General features: G+C 33.5%; 1 protein-coding gene across 2 annotated transcripts; it reads left to right on the top strand.

Moving 5' to 3' along the window:
* Positions 1-1850: 1850 nt before the first annotated feature.
* Positions 1851-9383, top strand: LOC11430156 (dual specificity protein phosphatase PHS1). 2 transcript variants are annotated; one of them, XM_013591496.3, is made up of 11 exons: positions 1851-2179; positions 2449-2520; positions 2672-2814; positions 3513-3708; positions 4285-4461; positions 4565-4728; positions 5896-6976; positions 7617-7763; positions 7863-8090; positions 8208-8365; positions 8833-9383. In XM_013591496.3, exons 1-11 carry the CDS (start codon positions 2033-2035, stop codon positions 9191-9193), a joined length of 2874 nt encoding a protein of 957 aa, XP_013446950.1. In that variant the 5' UTR covers positions 1851-2032; the 3' UTR covers positions 9194-9383. The 2 variants fall into 2 exon arrangements, with proteins under 2 accessions (XP_013446950.1, XP_024629396.1); XM_024773628.2 differs by having other exon boundaries at positions 2629-2814.
* The last annotated feature ends 2290 nt before the right edge of the window (positions 9384-11673 follow it).

The following is an 11673-nucleotide window of genomic DNA, read 5'->3' as shown; positions in this document are numbered from 1 at the left end:
TTTTTTAATAAGCATGTATTTTATCAACTTAACATAATACATATGCATTTGTCTAATGTAAAATCCCATCAAATGCCAAAAGTAAATGAATTTAAAAAAAAAAATAAGGTTGAATAACAAAAAATATAGCATTAAAGCAAATGACATCTAATAACTAAAATTTAAGATAAAACAAATCAAACAAATGACATTCAAAAACTAACAAATCAGTTTATCATAATGTTAGGCCTTCCAATATAGCCTACATTAAGTTGGATAATCATGTTATGCCAATGGAAACCAAACAAGTTAGATTGACACAACGTCTTCAAATAAAAGCTTATAGGCACTAGGTAAATGGGTCATCTCATTTCTATCTCGATCAAAATCTACTCTTTCATTCAATATGTAGAATGTTAACTCACACTTGAAAATGTTACCATATTTTAACCAACTGTGTGATTACATGTGTTCTTAATTATGTAACATAGTCATGGAAAGTAAAATAGAGACACAACATGTTCAAAAATTTGGGTTGATGATGTTTTTGTGGATGTATGTTTATGTTCCTTTCTTTCACGAGGAGAGATAAAAAAAAATTAGAAGAAACAAAATGAATACGAAAAAGGACACTGGATATGAGAGAAATGATAAGAGAAAAAAATATGCAGTGTGTTTTGTCCATAAGAGAACAGTGAATAATACGAGTTGTCGTTAATTTTATAAATTTGTTGAAGGATACGAGGAATCTTGAGTAATTATTTTACCAACAAATTAGACTTGATTAAAAAAACTCTATCATTTTAAAATGTTTAATAATCATGTATTTTGTAAATTCAGCATAACACATCTGCATTTTTTAATTTTTACATCCCACCAAATACCAAAATTAAAGGAATTTAAAAATAATAGAGGTTGAATAAAAATACAGCATGAAAATAAATTTTAACATAAGAGAAATGATAAGGGAGAAAATAAGGAGTGTGTACTTTGTCTGTGAGAGTATACGAAATATATTGAGTTGTTGGGGGACTATCGAGGATCTAAAAACTAACAAAAAAATTCATCATAATTTTGGAACTACTGGGGAATCCTACACTGGGTATGATTCCCACATTAGACTAGAAATCACACGAGTGAGATTGATACCACATCCTTACAAAAAAATCTTATAACATCAAGTATATGAGTCTTTTTACTGATACCTTCTTCAAAATCTACTATTCCATCCAATATACAACTTTAAGGAATTAGCTAGGTATATGGGTATATCATTTAGATGTTTTTTAAAATTTACTCTTGCGTTCATACAAAACTTTAACTTATACTTGACACATTAACATCTCTTCCTCAAGTATGAGACTCTCTGCATTTGTGATCTACCGCCTTGATTCACTCCTTTCCCCACAAAATTGAATCAAATAGAGAGGAACCACACAAATAAGAACGATACCACATTTTCACCCAATATTTTAAGGCACTAAGTGTATCAATTTTTTCACTTATATGTTGTTCAACCTTCAATCTTCTACTCAATGTTAAACTATAACTTATATTTGATACATCACAACATTATCTTCCTCAAATATGAAGAAGTTCTAGCCCGTACTTGGCACAGATATCCATACTAGTTAAACCAAACATTTAGATTTTTTAGAAGAACATTTGATATCGTTTTTTGAGTAAGAACATTTGATATCTTAATTTGTGTCTTAGGAAACTTATTAGTATTTTTCAAAGACAAAACTTTAGAAAGAAAAAAAATGATGGTATTCTACGTGGCATGGTCGCAAGCAATTTGAAACGATGATGGTGCAGATTCCATCACCGTCAAGATTTGCTTTACTCGACTGAAACTCTATTTAACTAACTGACATGACCCACTTCCACGCTGAAATGAATGGAACACTGTCCCATGTTTCTATACTACGTTGTACCATACTCTTGTTAATTTGTTACTATTATCATATCATACAATACAACAACCACCCAAAGTACAATAATTAATTGAATTGTTGTGTGTTTCTTGTATTGTATTGTATTCTATGTATGAATGAATTATGGATCACAATTCACTTTCTCCATCTCCTTGAAAAAAGCACTTCATTTTGCCTCATATTCCGTCCATTTTTCTCACACAAATACCAAATATTTTTATACAATCATATACCAATACCATATGGCAAAAGATCAAAACCAGGTTAACACACAAACCCTCTTTCATACTCAACAACATAAATAAATAAAAAATAAAATAAAAATTAACAAATGATACTTATATTCATTCATGTTATCATAATCATGACTTCAACTTTATTATATTCTTAAATCATCACAATCATGTTCTGTATTGTCAATTATAAATTATAATGTCATCTGCATTTACAAATAGTTGCATTGCATATCAATTATTAGATCTTATTGTGATCATTTTTACATTAACATCAACATTTTTGTGCGTGTGAGAAGGGATTGGAATTTGAAAGTGACGAAGCTGAATCTGAGATTGAGGTTCCATTGCCTCTCACAGAAACTTCTCGGGTCAGTCTTCAATTTTTCCTCCTTTTTTAATTTAAAATTTTCAATTTAGGGTATTTTGAATTGCAAGTGTAACTGTATGGATTATTGATAAATGTTTAAATTTTGAAGCTTTTTGACATTGTTTGTGGAATGGTGGAAATGGGCAATGCAGGCTTTGTATATGTTAGGAGATATAACTGCAGGGCCATCGTTTAGGTTCACACAATGGCTTCAATTGGTTCGTAAACGCACTTCAAAGTATCGATCCTCTGGCTTCCCTCGTAGTCCTTCAACCAACATGCCTTTTAATTATATGTATGTTAGTTACTGTATATGCCATTCTCTCTCATTGCTTATCAATTCTAGTGTGAGATTTAGTTATTTTAGGTAATATGTTTCAAGATAAGTAAATATCGAAGTTGGTAGTTGAAATTATAGGACTATAGCGATCTAGTTACTCACATTATCGATATTCAAAAATGATCTCTGAAATTACAAAATTTTAATCAAATTTGTCCCTATGTTAGTATTTGTAGGAACAAGAACGGCTTTGAGTTGGTATTCTAGGAGGTGAATATGAAAATAAGTGAACAATGTTAGGGATGCATTTGATAACAGATCCAAACAGTGCGACGAACTTGATTAGCATTTTTCAATTTCAAAGATCATTTTGAAGTATTGATGATGTGGAGTATTAGATTGATACAACTCTAGAATTTCAACGACCAACTTCGGTATTTACCCGTTTAAAGCTTCTATCTCGAGTGAATCACTAAAATAGTCCTTAAATTGTAGGGTGGTAAACTTATTCCCTAAAAATTTTAATATTCCGAAATAGTTCTTGAAATCGAAAATACTCGATCACATCAGTCCTTTGTTAGGTCATTCAATTTTGTCCCTAAAATTGTACAACAAGGACTAATGTGATTTTAGCAATTTTCATTATGGCTTTTAGAAGTTGACCCCATATCTGCTTGTGACGTTCATTTAATGTAATTTTTGTTCTGCACTAGAGAATCGATTGAGGATCCAAAATGTGATAAACACCCAGATCAGACAGAAATTAGCTTGTGGGAGAGGCTTGGTAAAGCTGAAATGTTGGATGTTGAATCAAGCTCCATTTCTTGGGATGGGCTCTCTTCCCTGCACCATACTGAGCACGGCAGTAGCAACGAATATTCTGAGGATGAAATGAATAAAGCTCTTGAGGTTCATCAATTTTCTACACTGCTTATGTACACAAGCATCAATATAATACTCTCCGTGTTTAATAGAAATCTTTCAGTGTTGAGGAGTAAATAGAAAATAAGGTTGATATCTTAGATGTAATTTGCATGTCATTCATTGCCAACATTGGTCTCAATGCTAAACCAATTTGCATCCTGCATATTGATATCCATTTTGGATTTCTTTTATTTGTGCCTTTCTATTTATTTATCACTATAACCTTGATCCATGATATTTTAGATTAACACGGAGAATCAAATAAATAAAGATTTAGTGTGGCTTTGATCATGTTCTTAGTTGTTAGTTTTAAAGTTTTAAAGAATAATGACCTTGCTAGTTTAGCATCTGCCCGATACATTTTCACTTAGATGTACAGTATCGGCACCTATCCTGTTCTTTCTTTAAAGTGAGCTGTGCAGATAAGGGTTTTCTTTTTTTGGCTCAACATTAGTGATTGTGTTGTATTTTTGCATGTAATACTAAATTAGAGAGAAGTGTGCATCATTTGTGTATTTTCTCAACTCCTGCCTTAACTTTTCCTCATTTCCGTGCACATAGGTAACCGTGAATTCTGGAGGTGTTGTCTTCTTTGCCTTTTTCAATTGTCAAGGGAGTGTTGATGCTTCTCCAAAAGAGGCAGCAGCTGTTATAAAAATAGCATCATCAAGAATGGCAACGCAATCTGAACGTCTCGGATATGAATTGGCTAAGTGGCTGGGAATCCAAACTCCGCAGGTAACCCATTGGTTTGTATAACACAAGCACCTCATCTTCAAGTGTAGGTTATCAGACAGTAATTGTATCATATCCATTCTCATTTATTATTTGGAGTGTGCAGGCTAGAGTCATTCACAATACCAGTTCAGAATGGCAACAAATAAAGGAAGCTACAGAAAAAGCTAGAGAAGCGGCGGCAAATTCTGAGGATGATGAAGCTGGTGAAGTGACGTGTTTTGAACTTTTGGAAGCACTTGAGCTTAGCCGATGTTTGTTTTTAATGAGGTATGGTTCAAATTTAATTTTAAAATGACGAGGCATATAACATGTCTGCACATAACATCTTTTCTCACTCAGACGTTTCCAATAACTTCGGCTTAAATTTGGCAGATATTTCCATCGTGCCGCTTTTTTTTATTGAATTCCTATATGCTCAGTACATGACTACTGGACTGAGAATTTACATGCCTGGAGTAAATCTTAGATATATATACTATTGTTCTCTCTCATGAATGAAAGTCTCATTGCCTTGTATAACAATGCAATGCAAGTATCTTTCTTGATACTTGCCAATTGCCATATCTTTCTTTATTTGGCTAGCTTCTCAAGCATGCTGTGTAAGGCAGATTCTCCTAGTATCTAAGAAAAATATGAAAGGTTTATTCTTGTGGAAATCTTGATTGAGTTTTGTATATCCATGTTTCTCCCTCTTATGGTACTGATCATCAAGATTGCCTGGAATATAAGCTTTAGTCTTTGGACAGAGGAAGCCTTTATGAAGGTTTCAACGACAATAGAAAGTTTTGTCCTGCCAGGAGTGGTTAGCATGTTAAAGGCACGTTAAAAAAAGATACATAATATATTCCCCGTTTTAAGAGAAATTTGTCCAAAATACCAACCTCTGTGATTTATTACTTTTGCCATTTATTGGTGAATTTGTGTTGTACTGCTGTACATGCTTGGCTTGGGTTTGAATTTCATAAGTTATGAGTTTATGCAAGTATGAAACCATTGAAAAATTCCTATATAACAGTAACAGTTTCTGTGCAGTGGGAACCACCAAAAAGTAACTAATTATTTGTTCTCTCCATTTGTGATGATAAGCAATATATCAAGAGTCCTTATTGTTAAAAGGAAGTGTTTTATTGCGAAGACATCTAGCCTCAATGGAGTGATAGTGTAAGACTGTAAGTACCATGAAAAGACAATGGGAGAAATTAAATTTAGTATATGTAGAAAGCGAAAAGGATCTTAGAGGACCCTTATCTCTATGTATATGTCAATGATTAGCACTATACATCTTAGTTTTATTTATAATAAGAAAAGGAGGCTATGTACTTGCAGCACATTGTACTGGTGAGCCCTAGTGAGAAATATTAAAGTACAGCTACACACAGAAACGTACAAATAAATTTTGATTGTTTGTTCTAAAAAATTACTATCTTATCGCAGTTATGTTCATGGTTCGCCTTTGCTTGAAAACACTAGTGCCTTTGAGTCACGGGAATCTGCAGAAAAAACATCAGAAGCTCTTGGCAAGGTATTGATGCTGGACTTGGTCATCCGAAATGAAGATAGGCTCCCTTGCCGTGAGCTTAGGTGGCGCGGGAATTCTGCAAATTTGTTGTTGGCTGAAAAGATGATCTCCGCAAATACAAATACACTACAAGCAGCTTTGGATTCAGCAATTAATCGATATAGACCAAAGGTGATTAAGGCACTTCAAAAAGAAAGAAGGTCAAGTTCAGTAGATTGCAGATTGAATTCCCATAATCCTGGCTTGATATCACAAGCCTCTGATCTTTCAGAGGCCATGGAATCACCAAGATCCACTGACATGAGCCTTAAAAGTCAAACATCGGGAGAATCAATGTCTTCTGACCTTAACCTTGTAGTCATTGATTCTGGTGTTCCTCGGCGACCCCCAGCTGGAAAACGTGCAAATGATCAGGTTAATTATCCTAAGTTGGTTGAGTTGCTGATCAATAGTTCTGAGTATGCATCAAACTTGTTACATGATATAACCGGAGGGAAATTAGGATCTCATCTACCAGAAGACATGGATACAAGTGAAATATATGCAAGTGAAGTAACATCAGCAGTTCATGCATTCCGCACTGGTTTCCGAGATGCTCTTAGGGATCTACAGGGATTCCATATATTCCTACTCACCCTTCACCAAAGACTTGATACCTTGTTACGATTATTTATGAATATTATAAGCAAAATATCTTCAGCAGAACCTGACAAAGAGAACTCATTGGTTCCTGACTCGCCTTCACTAGCTGGTGGTGGTATTTTTTCCTCTCCAACAAGTAAGGAGAGGCATGCTAACGATAACAATCAAGATTTTACTGATTCAGAATCACAGAGAACTACTTCAAGGACATTGTCTTCTTGTAATAGAGATTGTGGTGACTCGACTCCTGCGTCAAGAGAAAATTGGCATGGAAAGTTATACAAAGGAAATGGGGAGCCACATCGTAATCTCCGTTTGACTGCTAAGCTCCGTGACTTCAATAAATTTGCGAAGGTTGGTCTTATAATATGACCTTGTTTACTAGTCACATGGTTTTGTAATGCTGGTCTGTACTATATATTGTTGATTTCTTGAATCTTTTCCAATTTCCTTTTTAGATAGCATAATCCGTCTATAGCATATTGCTCTATTATGTAAAACTGGATGACTTTATTGCATGTCTATACACAAAATTGACTAATATAGACAATGTGTATGTTTTCAAATCAAACATTTATCACCAATTTGATAGAAACAGATATCAAAATATAAATTAATAGTAATATTACAATAGAATCCCAAGAAATTCGAGAGTCTTGGTTCTCTCCCCTCCAAGAATTGAGAGCTTGGTCTCTCCCTACCAATCCTTTATCCCAATCCCTGAATCCTTTCTTTTCCTCTGCATCTTATTTATAATATGAACTCCCTATAGCAGTTACATAGAAGTTTAGTAGAGATAACAATTGATGCAGACAGCAATTACTGCACACAAGTAACAGTTACTAATTTATAATATTATTAAATAAACAACTAGTATTCTATAGCTTCTTCCCTTAGGAGTCCTATTACCAACCCAATCAAATGTCTAAGGGTGATTAGAAAAGACGAATATTAAAGCAACTTACATGAGTTTTATAGTTTATCATAATTTCAGGTTGATGCTGAATCTAATAAAGAATTGGAGCAATGGAATGAAATGCTTAAAAATGACGCCATCAAGCTATGCCAAGAGAACAACTTTAATACCGGATTCTTCGAGGGTAGTGATAATAACAGTGTCGTTGACGCATATGAGCTAAAGGTTATCTTCACTTTCAGCAGATTCAAATTTGAAATAAACTAGACTCCTACCACTTATGAGGGATTCTTATTTTTGATGCATAATCCTTTCAATTTTCAGGTCAGACTTGAGCATATTCTTGAGAGAATTGCATTGATATCTGATGCTGCAAGTACAGAGAAACCATCTGCTGTTACAAGCTGTCTGTTTATTGGTGGGGCACTGGCTGCAAGATCTGTATACACTCTGCAATACTTAGGAATCACGCATATTTTGTGTTTGTGTACAAATGAAATCGGACAATCTGAAACTCAATTTCCTGATCAATTTGAATACAAAAATTTATCTGTAAGTCAGGAATGTATTCGTATTACAACATAATTTTCTATTACAACTTCACTTTTTATTTTAGGTTATTTCAGGAATGTATTCGTATTGGTTTTATTTACTTTCCCATTTGAATAGGTGTTTGACAGTGAAGATTTTAACATCACCACCATATTTGAAGAAGCGTGTGATTTTATAGATTGTGTTGAACAAAAAGGTCAGAAGATTTTAGTCCATTGCTTTGAAGGGAAAAGCAGAAGTGTTACAGTGGTCCTTGCCTACCTAATGCTCAGAAAGTAAGTAAAAATTGCAAACTATTAGGACATTATACAATGTTCCAAATCTATTCAATATTGTATTGCTAATTTGCTGTGTTTAAATAGTTAATCTTAATATGTATTGCAGCCGAGTTTTTTTGAACAAACTAGTTGTGTAGTCATCAATTCTTTCATGGATGATATCAGCAACCAAAATTTGTGTTGTTTGATATTTCGGTCTGTTCGGAATGGTTTATTTTGTTTATCTACAGGAATAAGCACTTGTGAGACCATTTGCAAGAACTTATGGAAACAACTTGTGACATGTCCATGATAGTTTATGAAAACAATTTCACTTTGTTTTATTTCTTGTTATAAGTAACTTATACATAAATACTTATATAATAAGTGCGTATGTTATAAGTGTTTGATTAAACTGTATTCAAACGTGGTCTTAAGATTATTAATGCTGAGGAAGTTATGAACTGAAATCTTTCGCTGTGCAGGAAGTATACTTTATCAAAAGCATGGCAAACACTGAAACGAGTTCACCGTCGAGCACAGCCAAATGATGGTTTTGCAAAAATCTTACAAGTATTGGATCAGAAACTACACGGGAAGGTTTCAATGGAATGGCAGCAGAGAAAACCAACGATGAAAGTTTGTCCCATCTGTGGGAAAAATGCTGGGCTAAGCAGCAGCTCACTTAAGCTACACCTGCAGAAATCGCATAGAAAGCTATCATCTGGTAGTGTAGATAGTGCCATGACAATGGAGATCCAAAAGGCATTAACAGCTTTGAAGATTAGTCGTGGTGGGAGTGTCAGCCCCACACAAAGGTCTTCTCATTCAATAATAGATCCGTAGAAACTACTAATTGTTATGAAGAAGCCAAAGGCGTGAAATGCCTGTCTTTAACTGTCTTCGTGTAGTTTCTCTTCGTAGTTTGAAAGTAGGTCCGACGGCTGCAGGCGGTCCCTATTTGTTGATATGTTCATCGGAAGTTTGAAACTCTTTGCATGAGAGTTATCGTAATCAAATTAACATTACAGGCCAACTAACGTAATGGTTAAGAGGTTAATGATGCAATTATGCAACTAACTCTTGTTCATACAGTTTAAATATGTGGATAATAAATATAACAAGAAATTACAACTCATTGAACACAATTAAGCAAAGATAAGTGTTGAAAAATAGAGTATACTTTTATTTAATTTTTTGGTAAGGGGGGCTAGGCCCTCAAACATTTTCATCTGGTTGGCAATAAAAAGACTTGTAAAAGCAACGACAATGATTTGGTGTAATGCAAGATCCATGTGTCTCTGGTGGAAAGAAATAGGCACAATCATTACCACATTGTATGTTAACGCAATTAGTCTGCTCTATTACTGTTGCACAATCTTTCTCTGTCTTGCTAGCTTCATCATCTGCACCAATTATCAAAACATATAAGCTAGTGGTGTGTTGTGTAGACACACGCAAATATTGAGAAATGTAGAGAATACAGGAATACTTACATATACCGAAGCCAAAAGAGAAAATCGTCATCAAAACTATGAGAAATGTGAAGACAGCTTGATTCTTCATTTTTGTTTTTTTCTCCGTGATCTATAGTACCATAACACGTACTTGTATAATGAAATAAGAGAAATAGATATATATACACACACATACATACTCCATATACATATATATGTTCAAATATTCACTCAAAAAAATATATATATTTTCAAATAATTGAATAAGGAGATTTTTAAATTTGGTCAAGCCTCAATGTATGTGATGTCAATCAACTAAGTGCATCTGTATTTAAATTCTATATTATACTTCTTTTTTACATAATATTCTATATTGTACTTATTTGCCAAGTAAAAGGGAAATAAGTACACTTGGAATATTTTTATCAAAAAAAAAAAAAAAGCACACTTGGAATTTCTACCAAAAAAAAAAGAAAAAGTACACTTGGAATATAAATGTTACATTAATTGTTGTATGACTTGGATGACTCATGTAATCTTGTAGGCTTATTTGATATTTCGGTCCCTTAATTTAATTATTTTTTTCATAATGATCCTATAAGTAAAAAACGTCTCAAACTCATCCCTTATGTATTATATTGTTACGTATTTTGGTCCTCTCAATTAATTTTTTAATGTCTAATATTTTTGATATGATTTCAACCATTCAATTGCAGGTCTATTGTGTACAACACTGAACCACCAAGATCGAATAAATTCATTTTCTTCTTCCCCTTCATCTTCTTCCTCTTAATATTCATCATCCTAAATATTAAGTTCATATAATCCTAATAAAAATTGAACAAACAAACCCAAAGAAAACAAAAATTAATTGAATCTTTCACCATTCACTAAAATCTTAAATTAATCACATTCCATTGTTAATATAAAAAAAAACCACAATTGAAACACAACAATTCAGAAAGTTAAAACTTCCCTAATTCATCTCTTCCTCATTAAATTCATTTTCTTAAGTTTGAAAATTGGATTCATTTCTGCCTCCAGCAACAACACACACTTAATACACATAAATCACCGTAATTCAAGAATCGCATACAACACAGTGCCCAGATGCCAGAGCAACAGTCACTCTCCTCTCATTTTCACCATGAAACAACCACCACCAACTAAATCGTCACCGTCCACTCCTCCACCCCCTCCCACACCAACCATTGTGATCCATCCATGTCGTAAGCCCATAGATTCTTGATAATCTCACTTCGATTCTTCATTCGGAGTCTAAATCTGAATCTCATGTTTATGTGAATGAATCTGAATCTGAACATGATAATATATAAGAGTGTCAAAGAGAAAAGGGTCAAAGATTGAGAAAAAGAAGAAGCATTAAAGGGTGATTTTTTTTATCTTGGAGTGGTAATGAAATGAAATGAAGAGTAATGAAATGAAAATGGAGGGAAAAGGGAAGAACGGTGATGGCTGGTGAGTTTGATTTTGTAGTGAAGAATAATGAAATAAAAATGGAGTAGTAGGTGGGTTTGTGTGTTTCTTCAAAATCAATAAAAGGAAGAACAATGGTGGATAAAAATTGAAGGTTTTTTTCTTCTTCTTTTGGGTTTGTGTGTTTTTGTTTTTGTTTATGGGTTGGTATGATGATTATGTTGAAGGATAGGAAGGAAGAAGATGAAGAAAGAGAAACAAATTTAGTTGTAGGTGGTTCACTATTAGCTACAATCCATCTTCATGATCTAAGGGTTCTCTTTTTTTAAAAAAGATCAAAGGGTTAAAATTAAAATTTTAATAAGGTATATGGTGGACCACATATAATGTTGATTCATCTTAGATATTTAGGGTTAAAAACTAACGGAAAGG

Source organism: Medicago truncatula, chromosome 8, assembly GCF_003473485.1.
Source record: "Medicago truncatula cultivar Jemalong A17 chromosome 8, MtrunA17r5.0-ANR, whole genome shotgun sequence".
NCBI lineage: Eukaryota > Viridiplantae > Streptophyta > Magnoliopsida > Fabales > Fabaceae > Medicago > Medicago truncatula.
Note: the sequence above shows the minus strand (reverse complement) of the source record. Positions and strands in the feature narration are given on the sequence as shown.

Excerpts from the sequence above, each read along its gene's own strand:
- LOC11430156 (XM_013591496.3), top strand. The coding sequence starts at position 2,033 with ATGAATTATGGATCACAATTCACTTTCTCCATCTCCTTGAAAAAAGCA. Across the intron at positions 2,815-3,512 it reads AACATGCCTTTTAATTATAT|AGAATCGATTGAGGATCCAA; the intron begins GTATGTTAGTTA and ends GTTCTGCACTAG. Across the intron at positions 8,366-8,832 it reads GCCTACCTAATGCTCAGAAA|GAAGTATACTTTATCAAAAG; the intron begins GTAAGTAAAAAT and ends TTCGCTGTGCAG.